The sequence below is a fragment of the Olea europaea genome, unplaced genomic scaffold (genome assembly GCF_002742605.1).
Source record: "Olea europaea var. sylvestris unplaced genomic scaffold, O_europaea_v1 scaffold111, whole genome shotgun sequence".
Lineage (NCBI taxonomy): Eukaryota > Viridiplantae > Streptophyta > Magnoliopsida > Lamiales > Oleaceae > Olea > Olea europaea.
In genome coordinates, this window is record NW_019228469.1 from 715,127 (window position 1) to 734,599 (window position 19,473).

The following is a 19,473-nucleotide window of genomic DNA, read 5'->3' on the forward strand; positions in this document are numbered from 1 at the left end:
TTATTTTTATTACAGCATTTCTAAAGTTTGATCTATTTCTTGTTTAAACTACTACGATACTTGCAAGTTTTCCTTCACATCAAAAGCAGAAAGACAAAACAGTCATCCGAATATAAATTGGATAATCATCTGAATTTGATATGAAATGGAAGTAGAGGCTATTCATAATCCGACCCCAACCACAAGTGCCGAGTTGCAACCCAGTCCAATTTATGCAAATCAATCTTTGTTTCCTTTCTTTTGTTAGGAATTGATCCAGTTGCTTCATCCAAATGAATCTTCGAGGAATGAGCATGAAAATCGGAGCCCCAAGTTTCCCTTCTTTTGTTAGGAATCGATCCAGTTGCTTCGTCCAGATGAGTCTTTGATGAATGTGAATGAAAATCGACTCCTCCAGTTTCCTTTGTTTTGTTAGGAATTAATCCAGTTGCTTCGTTCAAATTGATCAGTGATGAATGAGAATGAAAACTGGCTCCCCCAGTTGCCTTAAATTTTTTGGGAATCAATCCAGTTGCTTTATTCAAATGAATTTCCAATGGATCAGAATGGAAGCCGGCTCCACAACATTCGTAGACAATGGAAATCCCCAGAACCAACAGGAGGAGTAAATATGCTGGTAAGGAGGTTTTATAAATCTGCAACACTTTAAAAGTAAGTAAAAATTGCAAACAAATTGGACTATTTCCTTATTCATACGACTCTTCAATTGTTATTCACAGTACGTCTTGACAATTTCAATAACCAAGATAGGATCATAATGATGAGTTCTGAGTGTTTACACATCTAATTTAGCATAAACAATTGAGAAACGACTAAAGCAACAGTAAGAACAGTATTAAGTATTCTGTCTAAAAATAACGAGAAGAAAGACCATATTTTTACCGAGTTATAAATATCCATAAACGAAGATTATTATACTAATTAGACAATCAAATTCTATGAAAATAATCACATAAAATCTGGGGAATACCCCAATACCAAGAAGATCTGAAGGATCCAAGTTCATCTAAAGAAGCCAGGCAACTAACATATAGTTTCATATCACTGAAATATAGGTACAAGTTCAAAGTCTGAAAATTAGGAACAACCATAAAACACACAAGAAAAATGCAGCTTCCGAAGAATGTATTTTACTATTTTGTCTGGGTAAGTCTAGAAAAGCAAACCAAACCTTCTTCATTAACTGATCTTTGCCAGGAAGGTTTCTGTCTGCATGCTCAAGGCTATAGCGTAGCATGTCGACTATTGTCAATGCAACAGCTGAATCATTGCTTTCTGTATCCATCATAAAGCTTAACTAGTCAAGAGTCAAGAATCATATCTTCAATATTATTTTGCACACATAATCATTATGAAATTTATGTGTGTTACCTGGGATGTCAAAAATTTGTCTTGTTGGAGGAACACCCAACAACTTACCCAAATGGACACGTACTCTCACACGATCACTAAGCGACAGTAAATCTCCATGTGTGACTACAACAGCCGGCTTGTCATCTAAGACATAGAAAGATAATTTAAAAAAAAAATAAAAAACAATGAACAATCCAAACCCAGAAAAAGAAGAAAAAAATACTAGGTAAAAACACGAGCTTCCATGGATCTATCTCCCAGGAGATGAAGAAACAAGGAAGAGTGACTATGATATGATACATCACCCACACAGCAATATTTGATTCTATCATGCACGCCTGAGTAAAATAAAATGTGTCCGGACTGAAGTTTCAATCACTGTGTCACATACTTTCCTCCCAACTACAGAGAGTGAGAGAAGTTGTAAAACCTACCTTTGAATGACAATAATGGATTCTTGAAAGTTGTAGCTATCATATCAGTATATGATTGGTTTGTCTCATTGTCACCGTCCATCGATTCTAACATGGAAAGCCCATTCACAACAAATATGACAAAGTTAATCTTCCTGACCTGACTGGGATTGCACCTGCTCTTTTGTGCCTTGCACTTCAATTGGCCTTTTAAACTTGAACAGTCAGACTCTCTGACAAAAAAATATATGACAACATAAACTCCAGGTTTGCCAGATTGAAAAACTAAAGAAGATAGTATTATGCAATTTATAATTTTATATTGACCTCTTGACCAGTTCTCCATGGCGAACACCCTTCGTCATCCAACGTTTGAGCATTTTCAGATTTTCTGAAGAATCATTGGACAAACTGCGTGTGTCATACAGACAAAAAGAACCTGAACCTCTTGGAATCAAGTACTCCTGGAGGAAATAGGTCCCATTTCCAATAGATATGTCATCTGTTCGAGTAAAAATGACAGAAAATGAAGCTGTAGTTGGATAATCTAAGTACCACACCCTACCATGTCAATGCAACCAAAAAGTCACACACGGATTAGATGATAGATAACATTATCTTTGGTGATATACACATTGACAAAAATGGAGAAGTGACAATGCATACATGATACTTGCGCTCTATCTGGTGCAAAATTGTCGTCTTCAAGCACCCTAGAAATTTTGTTGACAAGGCTACTCTTTCCAGAACCCTTTGGACCAATCAATAAGAGTGTTGTAGTCTTTGGGACATCATAGTCACTCAAGTCCATGCCAGCAACCTTTTCAATCCATGAACCGGGGGTATAGCTGTGAGAAATAAACCAATGAATAAGTTCATGGAAGCTTATTCACAAATCTATCTAATCACAAACAGATTGATAAAGTGCTACCATCTTCTTCTGCTCTTTAACAAATTAGCATAGGAATCATTTTCGCAGGTGAAAAGGGATAAAGGGGTAGGGACATGGTTATGTAATAGTTCGCCTCTTAGGAGAAGAATCAGTTCGCTATTAGTGTTAATGCTGCACATGTAGACAAGGCACCAAAGCAAGGTAATCCCTGTTGATATAAGATCTCTCTTGCGGAGATTTGAATAGTTGGCCAGAGTTCTTCAATCTTATATGAAGTTGTACTCTTGATATATTTCAAACTGTCAAATTAAACTAACCGCTTTAAAAGTTATGGCCTCGGATAATTCGTATTGATTCCATTTAATTCCCCGAAGTCACACAATTAAAGGTAATTATACACTGCTGTCACTCTCATTTTTTCTCATTCCATAATGCTTGCACTGTGCTATTAGGAGTCCCCGCATTCAAACAATTATGCATTTTGACAGTATGCCATTTGTTCCTCTCCCCAAGTCATCATACTTGTAGGGATTCAGGAACCAGCTCTTGCTCAATAAACAAAGCCATAGCTATTTCTAAAGCCAGGAGCTTAAAGACCTGCCATGGTCATTCATATATCAATTTAACTACTTCCCAACCAACCCCTCATTGAAGTTGGTCTTCTCTCCTGGGGGATCGGGTTTGTAATGTTGGGAATCCACTTATACATGCACAGCGGAATTTAAAATAATTTTCGATTCCCACCAAGAATCGCCTTTGTGTTTAGATAGAAATTGTGACAAGATTGTACTTTTTCCAGATATGCAATCCTTTTGCTTTTCTTTTCGTTCCACAACCTTGATTCGCCACCACAGCTGTTCAATTGTCCAGCCTCCAACGGTGATCCACACAAAGAATATGATTGCAGCCTCTAGGGTTTTCTCTTGTGCCAGCAAGAATAATAAAAACCTTATGGACCTCAAACTCTAGTTATGTATTTATATAAACCCAAACAGGCTCAGCCCGATCCGGTCCAATAATTAATTAATCCAATTAATTAAATCCGGTCCGTGAATTAATTAATCCAATTAATTAATTCGAAAATATAAATAACAAATCCAATTAATTAATTTATCCAACGATTGTTAAATTAACCAATTGACAATTTGCAATCTTCCAATTCTCTTTTGTGTGTGACCCATTAGGTTCCCGACCATGATGGCTAACGACGTGAAATATTATTTCGATCTAATCAAAATTGATAAATTAAAACACCCTTTTAATTTATCGTCAATTCACATTCGCCGTCCCTGATTGACATCTAGCAATGTGTCAGGGCAATACATGTGATGGGAAATGTCACGTGGTATGACAAAACAAAATTCGTTCGTTTACCGTGAAACTATAATCCCTTCGTCAATATGATCCGATCAATTACGAGATATGGAGTTGTGTCAATCTCGATCATCGATCATATCTTTCACTCCACTATTAAGTCAATATAAATCGAAAACTCCTTTTCGACTTATGAGTATACCTTGGCTAAGGATTTCATCATTGACTTAATTGAATGAAACGCAGATCATAATCTCCTACTATCTAAGAGTGACGAATCCTTTATTGATCAATCACAACCTTCATACGATTCTTGACGTACCCGAACGATGTCGTATTAGCGGCCGTTTTCAAAGCAACATCCAACACCGCCAAAGTATGACTGTCCTCATATAAGGTACTATGACGACCTCAAGTCAAAGGACCAATTCCACTACCGAACGTTAGAGATTAACCACTGACACTCAGATAGTTATCCATGTGGAATCTCTCGACGGGTCTCCAATATTTTGTTCTATAACAAAAACATCCACGTGTTCATTTAAGTGTCACCACACTTTAGCATGTGAGATCAGCTACTTACTTCACAAGTAAGAAATGCCACACGTGATGGTCTATCCGTAATAACGATATCCGTATCTCGTTATTACTTACGACCACGGATGATTTAAGATTCAATCAGATGTAATTTGTATCTCACAATCACAACTCCTTGTGATTAACAAATTACAAATATTTGAATTTACGGACTCTATTATTTATTTAATTGTCCATTAATTAAATAATAGATCTGTCATTTAATTGCATTAATTATATATAAAAGTATTTATGTCCAAAGTTAATTGGACCTAGGGCATAATACTTACATGTAAATCATTCAAAATCAACTTATTCCACTCAAAAAGGTTGTGCAGATCACACCAATAGTAAACAGCTTAAGTATGGCAAAAGAAAAATAATAACACTGCTTCAGTGAACATGATATTGACAATAAGATCAATAAATGAGGCATCCGGGTTTATTACGAGAACAAGCCCGATCATACCTCAAGATTTTACTTTTGGCCTCCTCCAATCTCTCACTCTTATGCTGTAATTCCTCGTAACTCCTCAAAACTTCCGCATAGACCTTGCGCCTCTGCCTCTCTGCAGGGGAAAAATCCACATAATCCCGTACACTTTCTCCATTGATCACGGGATCATTCTCATCCTCACTGAACCCATAATTAAACAGCATAAAATCAACTCTAAATTTCCATCAAAACCAACATTTCCACAAATGATCACAAATATTAATAAACAAAAAAGTACCTGTATAAACTGGGTTCAATCGATTCATGTGGAAAATCTTGTTCTGCCAATGATTTTTCTTCTGCAATCGTAAAACCCAGTTGGAAACATACAGTATTACAGAATTATTAAGTATATTCGACACTTTTACCACTTTATTTATCTCAACTATGTGCGTGTGAACGCTTATAAAGATGGATCATGTTATAGAGAGTAATTTAAAAAAAAAAAAAAAAATACAAGTACCAATTGCAGAAATTGGAGAAAAGATAGTATCGCCACCCATTACTGCTCACTTTCTTGTCACTGGAATGCTTTCAGTTGAAGATAGCGATTCATTACTGATGACGATAGAGATGAAGGTTACGTGTATCCAGGAAGCGCAGAATCGCAAGCTACGTGTAAACCATGATGTTTTGGCTAAGCTTCAAAATATTTGACTTATTTTATAGATTACATTTGAAATAAAAACAATCACTTATTTTAAATGAAACGTTGTTTACTCAAAAAAAAAATAATAATAAATAAATAATCATGTTTTACTTGCATTTAAGCTTAGTCAAACATGCTTGCTTAAGAGTTACCATTTGGCCCCCATTACGTGGAAAAATTAATGGGTAAAATACTGTTTTTTTGAAAAATGAGTGATTGAAAAAGAATAAAAAAATTTTGATTTATGTGTAGTATTATTTTATGGAAAATTGTGTGGTTGAAAATACGAAAGAAAAAAATGAAATATATTGAAATAAAAATTAATGGAGATCAAACACGGGCTAATGTACTTCTTTCTATTTTATAAAGGTCAATTAACGTCTTTATCTTTTATTATTATTATTTAAAAAAAAACGTATATACCTTTCAAAATTTTGACATTTTCACTCTTAATTACACATTTGACTACCAGGCCTCCTCGTATATTTTCATCCAATTTCACTGTTAAGTAAGGGTTATTTTCATCAATTTTCCCTTGCTTCCCCATGTGAACCCATTTCCTCCTATATTTCCTTCTCTGAAAACAAACATTTTGTTTCTTGGGACACCCAAGAAAAGATTGAGGCTGCCGGTAAGAAAAGGAAGAAGACAGTGTGCTGTCCAAGGCTGGGAAATATGTGAGGGCCTCAAAGATACATGAAAAATGTAATAATTTCCAAGTGATTTTGACTCCATTTGATTTGATAGAAAACTAGTATTTGCGATGTATCTTCAAATCATGTGCCTCACACGGGGGGATTTTGAACTCAGGTTGCCAAATACATTGAGTATGACATCTCTTTCAATGAGGAGGAAAATAAATGGTCCAAAGCACTAAAAATCACTTGCAACCTAAACAATGCAGCTTGCAAATTGAAATCGAAAGATTATAAGCAGGCGGAGAACCTATGTACAAAAGGTAGATGATCGATTTCCTTTAATTGCCTTTTCAAATCATGAATTTTATTTGTTTAATGAGGAATGTGTGTGAAGGTGAAGGTGAAGGTGAAGGTGAGGTTTGCTAAACTAGATGATCGATATTAACCACTGTAACATTGTTGCCTCAAGCAAGCACATATTTTGAGAAAGTACGGTGGTTGAGGTCAACGCGAGCGATTTACAGGAAATTTTCCTCCTAAATAAACATGCTACAATCCTAAGAGAACTCGGATATTTAGTACATATTTAGTTCGACTTTATTTACTCTGACCTATTTATTATAGTAAGACTTACAATCTCTTCAATTAAATCTAATTAAGTTGATTAAAGAGTAGATACACTTTCTACCATCAAAATAGAGTAATCTACTTGAACTTTCAAGCCAATATTTTTCTTTGAATAGCCTGCATTATTAATGTATTACTCACAAATTTAGTCACTTGGAGTCTGGAGAAAAAATTCTATAAAGCTAAACTATATGAAAAAAGTAGAAACATTTCTTTACATAATCTAAACTATAGTCAATTCATTTTGCTTATGCTCTTTCAGAAACTAGGGCTCCGTTCGTTTTGTACTTCAGTTTTGAGGTTGAATTCATTTTCAAATTTTTCGGTTTTGCCGGTTTATTTTAAAATTGTAGAAAATGCGTTTAATTTGACATTTCAAAAATTGTTACACAAAACAGAAAACTAAAAAATAAGTTTGGTTTGGATTTTTCAATAATTATTTTACGACATTTTACTTAATGGATTTGATTATTTAGTGAAGTAGAACATTTTTATGCTAATAAATTATAAATTTTAGAAAAATTCTACATATACAAAATTTTTTCATACAGAACAAAACCAGAAATCTCACATGGGGTGGGGCCCAAGTGAGTTTTATATTCAAAAAATTAAACCACTTACTCCATGTGCTGTGAATAATCTGTAAGGTTTCTGGCAAATCATTTTCTGTACATATAGTGTCTTTCTAAATTTTAAAGTTGTCGAATCTTACTAAAAACAAATTTATATACAAATAAAATAAAAATAAATAATAAATTGAATTGAAAAAAAAATGGATAATTCTAAGTGTACATAATTTAGTTTACCTACTCTCACAAGCACGTGGACCCCGCGTGAATAAAATAATTCCAACATGTGGTCCCCACACTCCTATTGTGAGTGTATGTAAAGTATTAGGTAAAAAAATTAGGTACATTTAGTGTGGTCCAAAAAAAAATTAACAAGTGAACTGAGAATTACAGAATATTATTGTAAATGATAAGATTGATGCAAACAATTCAATAGTAAATGTACTAGGAGTAAACGATTGAACATTGATAGTAAAATTAAATAACAATAAAATAAACTTACAAAATCACGTATGAGTTATTGAGTAACCTTCATCATTTTCACACGTACATGCACTCTCCTAATAAAAAAAAAAAAATTCCTCTACTGTATTTCCATCTTTGGTGTTGTAGAAAGTGATAAATATATTTTACACGCCCATTTCTATTTATAAACTTAAATTATTTTTGCAAATTTGAGTGACTATCTACTTACATTAGTATGAATATTGTTATTGTGGGTGAAACTCAAACTTTTTGGCATTTGAAGCAAAAATGACAAATTTTTAATTTAATTGGAGTTGAACTAGAGCAATTGAAGGCTAACCAGATTGCACGAGATTAATAAGAAAAAATTAGGAAGGAACCTAAGAAAATTCACAAGTTTCAGGAGTGAAATTCAACTTATCAAAAGTTTGGTGACTATATTTTTGGAACTTGTGGAGGACCAATTTTGAAAGATTATTGAGATTGGGGACCAAGGAAATAGGTATTGAATTACTTTTAATTTTTCATGTTTCAAGTGTTTTCAACTTTGTGAAAAAACTCAAATTTTTAAAAACATGTTTATTATTATTTTTTTAATTGTAAGTTAACTTTATTTTCAAAAATACATTTCAACAATGCCAAGTTAATAATTTTGGGGTGTTTTACAAATTTGAAAATAACAAACAAAATACCCCCTAAATTCCTAGCAAGCCACGTCAGAAAATGGGAACCTTATCAAGAAAATATCCTGAATTGAAAAAAAAATAAAAAATAAAAAAAAATAGACAAATAAGACAAAAAAATTGAAAAATAATGTATTAGTGTAAATTAATGTAAAATTACATATCATTAAACGACTGCATCTCATTAAAATTTTGCTCCATTTCATAATAATAATAATAATAATAATAATAATAATAATTAAATAAAAAAATGAAAATCCAATTCCATAACCTCGAAAAGAAAATCGCCGCACTAAATGTTAATAATATTTGTTCATTACACTTATTCCCATTTTTTCCCATCAAATTATGCTCAATTTTACATTAATTAGCATTATTCTATCATTCAAAAGTCTGTTAACAAGGCATAGAAAGACTTGTTTATTCTCAAATGTGTGACAAAATATATATCCCCTATCTTAAAGAATAATAATGATATCTAGCACTAATAGCATTGAACATTGATCTAGATGTCAACATATTATATGTCCAATTGAATTGACCATAATTCTTTGTATTTAATTGAACTTATAATTTAATGTCTGATGTTAAATATCAGTAATGTTAAATAATAGGGCAATTAGCTCAAACGTTCTTATAATTCAATGTTTATTGTGCAAAACGTTATTACCTTTCATTTTTTGGCATTTTCACCCATATTTTTACTTTTCATTGCGAAAAAGATCATTTTATCCAATTTCTCAATTAAAAAAAATGTCAAATGACAATTATGACATCCTATTTAAATAAAACAAAAAATAAAAAATAAATTAAAGAACAAATTACAATTGTACTCCACACTTTTTTAAAAACTACAAATGAATCCAAATAGATTATTAAATAATAATTAACACAAAACATCCATACTTTTCAATATTATTGTGCAAAATATTCATACATTTCATAATTTGGAATTTTCACCATTATTTTCCATTTCAATGTGAAAATCATTTTTTCATCCATTTTTTGAATTAAAAGTTGTAAAATAATGAATATACCTTCATATTTAAATAAATAAAAGAATAGAAAATAAATTGCAACTAAACTTTAAATTTAAAAAAAAAAAAACAAAAAAATTTCAAGAAAAAAAAAATTTAAAACAAAAAATTTTAAAAATCACTTTCGTTTTTTAATTATTTATTTAAAATTTATTTGTATTTTTTTTTTTTGAAAATTCTCAAAATATAATTACAATTTGTTTATTTTGATTTTATTTAAATAAGAAGGTATATTCGTTATTTTACAGCTTTTAATTTTAAAAAACAAATGAAAATGATTATTACCGCAATGAAAGGTGAAAAAAATGTGAAAATATCAAAAATTAATAGGTATAGATATTTTGCACAATAATATTAAAATGCAAGAACATTTTGTACTAATTACCCTTTTAATAAATTTACTTGAACTCATTTACAATTTTTTAAAAAGTTTGAAAGTATAATTGTAATATGTTGTTTAATTTTTCTTTTCTTTTTTCTTTTTTTTGCTTTATTTAAATAAGAAAGTATATTTATCATTTTACATTTTTTTTTATTAAAAAATTAGATGAAACGACTTTTTTCGCAATTTAAAGTCAATAAAAGTGAAAATGCCAAAAAATAAAAAATACAGGTAAAGACGTTTTGTACTAACTATCATAAATAATATTACTTATCTTAAAGGATGCTCGTTACTAGGAATTTGTTTATGCTAATTAATAAAAAAAATCATTCTACTTGTACACTTTTTTTCACAGCTTTTTTCCCATCACACACATGCAAGTGGGTGGAATCCACAATTAAAATAATCGTGAACCCCACCTTTGCGAGAGAAGTGTGAACAATGATGTGAATAAAAGTGATGTACAAATAGGATTTTTGTACTAAAAAATGGAGATATGTCGATACGAATTCAACAAAGAAAGAAATATAAACCTGACAATAAATAAACAATTAAAACGCTGTGGGACCGAGGAACACCGCAATATATCCACGCTTGGAGACTATATGCGGTTGGGATTTGCATTGGACGGAGAGAATCTTGCGAAATCATTGGGATTTGGCCTTTATATATATATATATATCTATATATATATATATATATTTTTTTTTTTTTTTTTTTTTTTTGGAAAATTGCAATCAAAGTTTCTTAACTTTCCAAAGTAAAAATAAGTTCCACACCTTTATTTCAACATACAAATAAGAGTAATACTATTTAGCTCAACTAAAATTATCTCTCGTCTATGTAATGCTAATGTAACATTAAATAATAAATGAAAGTAAATGGATCGTTTAGGCTCTATTTGGGAGGAATTTTGAGAAATGATTTTTTGACCATTAGAAGAAAAGTGGAGTCCACCTATGTGAGAAGAAGTTAAAAATTACGACTGAAATAGTGAAATAATAATCAAAAAAATCAATTTTTGGGTAAAAAATCCCTCCCAAACAGACTTTTAATCTTACATTTTATTAGCCTATCACTACATAAATTGGGTTTATAATCCTAATGGAGCTAAATAACATTAGTCCATAAACAAAAACGTTTAAATTAAAAGCCTCCAAAAGCATTAGTTGGCATGTTCATTGTACATGTCTAACTGTTTGAGGTTATATTATATGTTAATTTTCGTAAGGTCAAATATTATTATGATTTATGTAAACAATTAAAACAATGTCAATGCTCCTGAAGAACAAGTATCACATCGATATGTGGCACCATAAAGAATCACGGCTTATATACCAATATTTGTCGATGCTCTAAAAATATATTAAACTTCAATTAATCAAATATGAGAATTCTAAAGCATATAATACTGCTTAATTTCATGAAAATATGTAAATAGTATCATACTAACTAAATTTTGTCATCTCACAATACAAAAAAGGAACTCGATAGTAATAAATTTTGGTCCATCCAATCAAACATCATATTAAACAGATTGAGTCAAGTATAAACTTTAATTTTCTCGTGTCCAAAACTCCCATTGCCCAAAAACTATAACTAATCACATCTACTCTTCATCGCATCTTCAAAAACAATTTGTAGCCATATAGAATTTTCAGGGAAAAGAAAAGGCACAAAAATACATGAAGGACGGATCCATACAAAAAATCATTTATCTGTGCTATCCTCGTCTCAAGAAACAGAAAAATCTCACACATAAACCTTATCATTTCCATGGATGAGAGTACACAACAGAGAGAACTCATAATCAACACGAGACAAGAAATAATACTTTGTGAAGAAAGTCAGGAGGAGATTAATTGTGGTGTAAAACACATTCCTGTTTAGAAGGCTATGAGATTGAAAATATTTCCTTAAAAGATGGATGACACTTGCCCATTGGAGACTATATTAACTTTTTACAAAAAACCATTGTCTTATTTCCTGATTGTGAGAAACTCGAAGCTTCGAAGAGGGTCATTGCGAGTACCTTTATTGGGTGCAGCACGAGAGAACGATGATGGCTTGGGTTCAATCCCAGGTTGAATCCTTTGCGTGGAAGACAAATGATCAATGCTTGATACCAATCTGGATTCACCAGAGGCACTAGGCCAGTCGCTCAAAATGGCAGCTCTCTTTGAAGAGCTTCCATTTCGAGAAGTTTGGCCTCTTTCTAAGTCCGGTTGCTGCAAACAAGAAAACAAAAATTAGCCAATACAGGGACCCATCTGCCATACCTTGCATAACGAAGTATCAAATAGCAGCCTGGTAGCAGCACCAGGTTACTTGGCTATTAGACTTTAATCAGAGATAATCCACAAATCAAAATAGACCCACTTCAACTCACAACTCACCAACAACAAGTGCCTATAAGAGAGATGAGAGAAACAGGGCTACCAGGAAATTGTGATGCAAATATTACATAATAGACATCTACAAAACCCTGTCAAAAATTTCTTATTTTCAAATACTGAACCAGAAGCAGATTCTTTGTTACCTTACAACCAATTCTCCCTTGCCACCCAAAATCTCACTCACACATCCATTGACCCCCTTTTTTTTTTTTTTGATAGGTAATCAGATAATTTTATTACTTAAAAGAGATTTTTTTTAAAGGGAGGTATTTTAGAATATCTCTATTTTCTTCACCCATTTCTCCTCCATACCAGTCTTGAACCCCCGACCACATGGTTGAGAAATGAATCCCACGACCACTGAAGACAGGGAGGACCGGTTCTCTCACATCCATTGACTTACAAATAGAAGAATTAATAATAAGTTGTAGATAGAGGTAAAAAATACCACATCCTTGGATGAAGGTACATCTGATGTCCTGTGTCTAGAATGTTCGGCATGCCAACCAGAACCCAAAGCATTTTTTCTGGAAAAAGCTTCGACAGCACCTGAGAATCTATCTCGAATGTCTTGCCCCACTGGATAATATAACCAAATCAAACAAAAAACAAAAAACAACAATAAATGTACAGGAACCAGATACATCACTATTTAAATTTCTGTGAGAAAATATTTTAATTCAAGATGCCCATCCCCCGCAAACAACATAATTTGAAACTGAAGCAGATATCAGTACGTGGCCAAATGGGAGGGAGAGAACAATAAAATCTTCATTTCAGGGCACTAATTTTAGTTAAACAGATATACCTGATGTTCTTCCTGGTCTTTCGCTAGAGGTTCCAGCCACTGCATTTCCACTGGAATTCTGGAAGCGAATGCATGAGCTAGTATTATATTATCCTATGAAAGAAGAAAAAAAAAACTGATAGTTGTGCAAACACTAACTCGTGTTCTTGAACTGGAACCAATCTGAGGATACTTCAATATAGTCCAATCAAACACATAGTCAAATTGGTAACCTGCACCAAAATGCAGATAGAGAAACATTTGCATGCTGAAACAAGATACTTGACAAGGTATACAACAAACAGATCAGAGGAAGTATATCAATGGAAGAAATCTTGTGGGTACTGACAAACTAGAAGTTGGAAATTGAGACAATATAACATAGTTTACGGTCATCACCTTCCCGAATAAACAAGTCTCGGAAAAGCCTCTTCAAATAAGAATAATCTGGCTTGTCCTCGAATCTTAATGATCGGCAATAGTGAAAATATGATGTGAACTCCAATGGATATGATTTGCACAGCACCTATGAAAAATTGGAATCATGTGAACTTTGTGCAAATGTTCGCAACCATCTTGGCCAAGATGACAAAACTTGGATCAGATTTAGCATCCAGAAAGAGGGGAAACTAATATTTAATTAAACCAAATCCATTCCTTCAAAATAAATTACAGACAGAGCAGAATAATGAGAAACCTTTGTGCATCTTATGCAAAAATGTGAAAGAAGTAAACTCCTCATCACCGATGAGGAACAATTGAGGAAAGCGAACTTCGCTCATATGTCAATAACCAAGATCAGCCTAGAAACGAGTGATGCAAAAACACAGCAGGTACAGATTTCTAAGCAGAAAAGTTATTCAAATGAACTGGTTAAGTAACTTTTTAATTCCAAACATGCTCAGATAAGTTGCCTTTCCCTCTCATGCTTATAAAGCTCCAAATAAGCCCCATCCAGACATGCAGTAAGGAAAAGAAAGTTACCTATTTTGAAAGTCATGCTTTATTTCTAATTCTGAATGTTTAGAAAATTATTTTCAAACTTATTTACTTACAATTAAACTCACAAGTTATCGTACGCTGAGGCCAAACATGGTCCACTACTACTTAGAGCCCTATCTAATGCACCATTTTCGAGATGCTTTGGAACACATTTCAAGCAGGGAATGCCTTGCATGTAATATGTTCAATGGACCGGAGTTCAGTAACGCTACGCACAGGAAATATAGCAACGAAGCACGGTTCTTAATTTTTGTGTCTCCCTATGTATGTTATGATATGTACGGGAATTATGGCCCCCTAAATTCGGTTTCTAATCCCAATGTTTCCCTATGTACATTACTATAAATGGGAGTTATGATTTATGTGGCTCACTTATTGAGATTTTATCTCATTATTTATAAATTTCCCCTTCAGATAATTAAAATTCGTCAAGTTAAGAGTTTGGAATGGCTCTCTAGGGGTACAATAAAGATATTATTGAGTAATTTATTGTTTTACTTTTAGGACTTATTAATTCTTCTTTTCCAATAATTGTACTTGGTACAGATGTTATATTTTTATGAAAGCTAAGTCTTTATTTTAAAATACGTTTTAATGATCCAAAAGGTAAATTTTGGGTCGTTCCATACGTACCTCTATAGGAGTTAACATCTTCTTTTCACTAATCTTGTCATATTTCTGCTTTTTGGTGCCAGCTCTAAGTCCCTGCCAGGGGAGGCTGAGATACAAAAATAATAATATTCAGGTAAAACTTTCATCTTGGTAGGAAAAAAGCCCAACAAATATAAAGGGAAGTCAAATTCCTCATATCTAACCAACCTTCCCCTCAGGAAATACATAAGGACATAACCAAGAGATTCCAAATCATCTCTCCGGCTTTGTTCTGCCACAAAATTATAGATGAACAGATTGAACTAAATTAGTTTGCATCAAAGAAAGACATGGCCACATTCTTTATTAGAGACAATTTATCATAATATATTATACTACTTACCAACTCCAAGATGTGTATTAACACTGGCATAACGAGCAGTACCTGTGAGATTCTTGTTTTCCCTGGATTAGAATGTTTGAGAAGTTTGCACAACAGGTAAATCAAAGGCAAGGACTGATCAATTGTGAATATCAGACATAAGACACAATTAGAAATATCCAAAGATACATGGTTTATTATTCACACAAAGTCCTCACTAATTCCAATCCCGTGCCACAGAGACAAGGATCCACTACAGATATGAAGATATTTAATAAGATTATTAGCAAGAAATATATTCATATTACGCTGTCTTGATGCCTAGTCTAGTTGAGGCTGTTACGCATGAAGACAGATCACCACAGGCATAGAACTTTCTACCCTTTATCGGTTTTTATTTTTAAAAGCGTAGCTTATTCTATTTTAATGGTATTTTGAGACCCCCCCCCCCGACCCCCAAAAAAAAAAAAAAAAAAAACTCTTTCCTTCCTCTTTTTGTCCCACTTTTTCTCTCCTTTTATTGTGGACTGGGGTTTAGGGTAACAGAAACAAAAAGTGAATGTAAAAGCAAACCGTTTCTCAGTTATATTGATCATGAAAATGTATAGAGTTAATGGCATAATGTTACTAGAAAATGAAAATGCTCAAATGCATTATCTAAGTCAGTAATTACATCTATGCTCTAAGTGCAGGCATTCAACCAATCTGAACAATCCATACATACATTTGGGTAAAAACATTAATAAAGAGTCGGGACTCAGCAGTTCAATATAGTTGCATAGATGCTTTTATAGAGAAAAGATATCTTGGGTAACAACCTTTTGTTCATTTATGTGACAAGTGAAATCAGCAAAACCCAACAAAATCAAATGGACAACCGTTAGAATTTATAATCTTATTTATGATCTTAACATCAAGATAATATTTCTCTTCCTTCCAGCACTTAATATTGCCGCCAAGCTTATTCTATATTGGTTATAGGTTAAGAAGCACCGACATGAATACGAGTGTCCAACATGATTAAAATATTATTTTATAGCTTATTCTTGATTTTCTAAAAACGTTCCGACACAATACGTCGTCAACACGTTGATTAAAATATTATTTTTTAACTTATTTTAATTTATTAGTCCAAAGTAATAAGTTTTTAATACTTATTTAATTCCCCTAGCAATTTCCTTAGGCTACACAGTGAGGACGAAAGGGATTTGACTTCTTTTGTATGTTTGACTTTTTAATGGAGGATAAAATGGCAAAAAAATAATTCATTACCTGTTGCATTGTTAGACAAAAAGTTGAAAAAATAAATCAAATATCTAGAAATTTATATTGCATTTAATGTTATTGGGCCAAACAACAATCCATACATCCACTGAATTTTCATTCATTTATCTTCTTCATATTCATTTAATCTTATTGGGACAACAAGTAACCCATTTCTATCCACTGACTTTTCATTCACCCTCACATCTCTTCATTTCACCGTCTTCTTCCTCACTCCACGTTTTGCTTCTTTCTTCCTTCTTTCTTCTTCCTCTGTCTTCTTCTTCACAACACCAGTCACCATATTTTGTACAAAATCTGCAATTCTTCAAATCTAACACGCCACAAGGTTCGACACGGGTCGGCGACGTGTCGGAGACGTACTGGTGTCCAATACGTGTCGGACACCGATACGTTGATGCTCGCAACGTGTCCGTGCTTCACAAGTTATAGGTTAAACTTCACAATTAATTTCCCTATGTAAAACCTTTATAAAGATGCCATGCTTCTCTTGCGTCCTTGTGCCACTACTAATTATTTAGATCCAATAACATGATGAGTTATAGTTTGCCATTAATTTTTACTTTGGAAATCCAAATCAGTGTTGAAGACTTGATAACATAAAACGTATCATAGAAAGAATACAATCATGCAATTTCACCTAATTAAATTATGGAGTGAAAGTACCTATAAGGTATGTGCTTATGAGTCTGGAGATCCCTATATTTTTTGGCAAGACCAAAATCGATAACGTAAACCTGCAATAAATAAAATTACTGTCACCCAGAAACAGATACTGCCATCATTTATTGAGCCACGATCAACTATCAATTTTAATAATTTAAAATTGACATCCCATACAAAGTATGTGTCAGAAAATTTCTACCTTAAATCGATGGGAACAAATGCCTCCAGCAATCACTCATAACGGATAAAACTTGAAAGATGGTAGCAACAAAAAAATCTAATATAGAATATATACCCTCAAAGCAGTGAAAAAATATGCAACACTGACCCCAACTAAAAATTGTAAATCTGCCATATAAAAAGCTTCTTTAAGAAGCTTTATCTCGTCTCTTTAATTTTCTACGCATGTATAAATATGGTAATCTTATTCTCAATCAAATATGATAAATTCTTCAGTATAGGAAAACAACTTAACAGCTAACTTCTGTGATCCTCAAATAACTAGGTATCCATTAATTTTCAAAATTTTTAGAATTAAAACTGCATGCCAACATAAGCCAAGCAGCAGAGCATATACAGCACATATAAAGACCAATAAATTTCACATGCGAAAAAAATTATCCTCATAACAGATAAATTGCCTAGAAGTAAAATGACAACATACTTCTGAAGTGATACATATTCACGGCATAACTTATATTCCATGTGCACAACATCCAATGATAAGAGAATAAGACCACGTGACAACCCTCTGAAGTATCTTAAAGGTATAAAAAATCCAGCAGCAAATCAATAAAAGCAACACTAAGCCCCCGTTTGACCCCCATTTCTTAAATCTCATTTCCCAAATTCATTTTCAACCACATATTTCACAGGACACACAACTTTTATCAACATTTACTAAAAATCTAATTTTTATCCAAACCAAACAGGGGCTAGATCCTTCTGAACAATAATTTATATGGTCAAATGTATATCCTTTAACTAACACAAGGAATGCAATAAGCAAGTCAGTAAAGTGTTTCACGATCCTTTAAGCTTCTAATGAATTCAGGAAGAGAAGGGACTAGGAAAATGAGAAGTGGAGGAAACAATTTCTTCTCACAATTTCTGTCAACCAAAGTAAGAACTAAATCAAAAGTTATTCAAATATGGTATATTACAATGACAATGAAAGGTAAATCATGTATAAATTCTATGATTTGTATGGGGCGGGAATGAGAAAAAGTTTTCCATAATGTTGAATCCCTGAAAGATAAGAATACCATGGGGCATAGAAAGAAGATACCAATCGTGTTCAAGCTTCAAAAAGTACATGACTATGCCAAATAAGTTCCAACAAGGTAACAAATATATAACTAAGCCAAATAAGTAGCAACAAGGTAACAAGCATCTCCGAGAGTTGTATATTTGATGAAATGAAACCAAAATACTTAAGTGCATGTTAGGGAAGTGTTAATAAACAGTTTAAATTATAAATAGATAGAATGAGTGGTGGATAAGTGGGTACTACTTGTGGATCCCTTGAAATGTATGATAAAAGTGGCTTGAGTACTTATTAAGAGCTTATAAACATGAGTCAAACATAGGCTTAGCAACAACCTAGACATGCTCATCCAATAGAGAATGAAGTATAAGAATAATAGAAAGGCATACTTGGTTCGCTTTACGCCCTAGGCCCATCAAAAAGTTGTCAGGCTTTATATCACGGTGAAGAAAACCTCTTGAATGCATGTATTCAACTCTATTAATCTGAAAGCAAATGAAAAATTAGCAGCTAATTATAGAAATAAAAAGACAAAAAATCTCTAGTTACTTACTAATTGATCTGCAAGCATCAATACTGTTTTCAAGGAGAACTTCCTGCTACAATAGTTGAAGAGATCTTCCAGACTTGGTCCAAGAAGGTCTATAACCATAATATTATATTCCCCCTCAACCCCAAACCATTTCATGTTGGGAATGCCCGCTATTTGACAATAGAAAGAGACAGACAATGAGATTAACATGTCAAAAGCACATTGCTAGGTAAAATTGCACTAGTACTTTAATGGTATAAACCCACTTAATTAGTATATAAATGCAGTTCAGATACATAGCCAGGCACTAAAAAATGAAATAAAACAAAAAAGACAAAGGAAAGAAGATCTTTCTATCATCTTGAATTTAGAAGAGATTTTCTAACTTTCAGAAAAGTGAAAGACAAAGGAAAGAAGATCTTTCTATCATCTTGAATTTAGAAGAGATTTTCTAACTTTCAGAAAAGTGAAA

General features: G+C 32.7%; 2 protein-coding genes across 3 annotated transcripts in view; both read right to left on the reverse strand.

Annotated features, from left to right (window-relative positions):
• Positions 1–6: 6 nt before the first annotated feature.
• LOC111373302 lies at positions 7–5,695 on the reverse strand. Its single transcript, XM_022995811.1, has 9 exons — positions 5,508–5,695; positions 5,283–5,343; positions 5,018–5,185; positions 2,433–2,614; positions 2,094–2,268; positions 1,788–1,999; positions 1,372–1,497; positions 1,172–1,275; positions 7–635 (listed from the first exon to the last, which is right to left on the reverse strand). Exons 1-9 carry the CDS (start codon positions 5,545–5,547, stop codon positions 159–161), a joined length of 1,545 nt encoding a protein of 514 aa, XP_022851579.1. The 5' UTR covers positions 5,548–5,695; the 3' UTR covers positions 7–158.
• Positions 5,696–11,720: 6,025 nt separating this feature from the next.
• LOC111373304 (casein kinase 1-like protein 10) overlaps positions 11,721–19,473 on the reverse strand; it is a 9,327-nt gene continuing 1,574 nt past the window's right edge. For both annotated transcript variants that reach the window (XM_022995814.1, XM_022995813.1), the window contains 11 exons: positions 19,023–19,171; positions 18,859–18,954; positions 17,203–17,273; positions 15,274–15,335; positions 15,099–15,162; positions 14,913–14,997; positions 13,677–13,803; positions 13,437–13,510; positions 13,299–13,356; positions 12,939–13,069; positions 11,721–12,322 (listed from right to left, as the gene is read on the reverse strand). In XM_022995814.1, coding sequence (XP_022851582.1) covers positions 12,074–12,322; positions 12,939–13,069; positions 13,299–13,356; positions 13,437–13,510; positions 13,677–13,803; positions 14,913–14,997; positions 15,099–15,162; positions 15,274–15,335; positions 17,203–17,273; positions 18,859–18,954; positions 19,023–19,171 — 1,166 coding nt within the window. In that variant the 3' untranslated portion in view covers positions 11,721–12,073. The remainder of the gene's footprint in view (positions 12,323–12,938; positions 13,070–13,298; positions 13,357–13,436; positions 13,511–13,676; positions 13,804–14,912; positions 14,998–15,098; positions 15,163–15,273; positions 15,336–17,202; positions 17,274–18,858; positions 18,955–19,022; positions 19,172–19,473) is intronic.

Excerpts from the sequence above, each read along its gene's own strand:
- LOC111373302 (XM_022995811.1), bottom strand. The coding sequence starts at position 5,547 with ATGGGTGGCGATACTATCTTTTCTCCAATTTCTGCAATTG. Across the intron at positions 1,498-1,787 it reads TCCATTATTGTCATTCAAAG|ATGACAAGCCGGCTGTTGTA; the intron begins GTAGGTTTTACA and ends TCTATGTCTTAG. Across the intron at positions 1,276-1,371 it reads ACAAATTTTTGACATCCCAG|AAAGCAATGATTCAGCTGTT; the intron begins GTAACACACATA and ends TGATGGATACAG.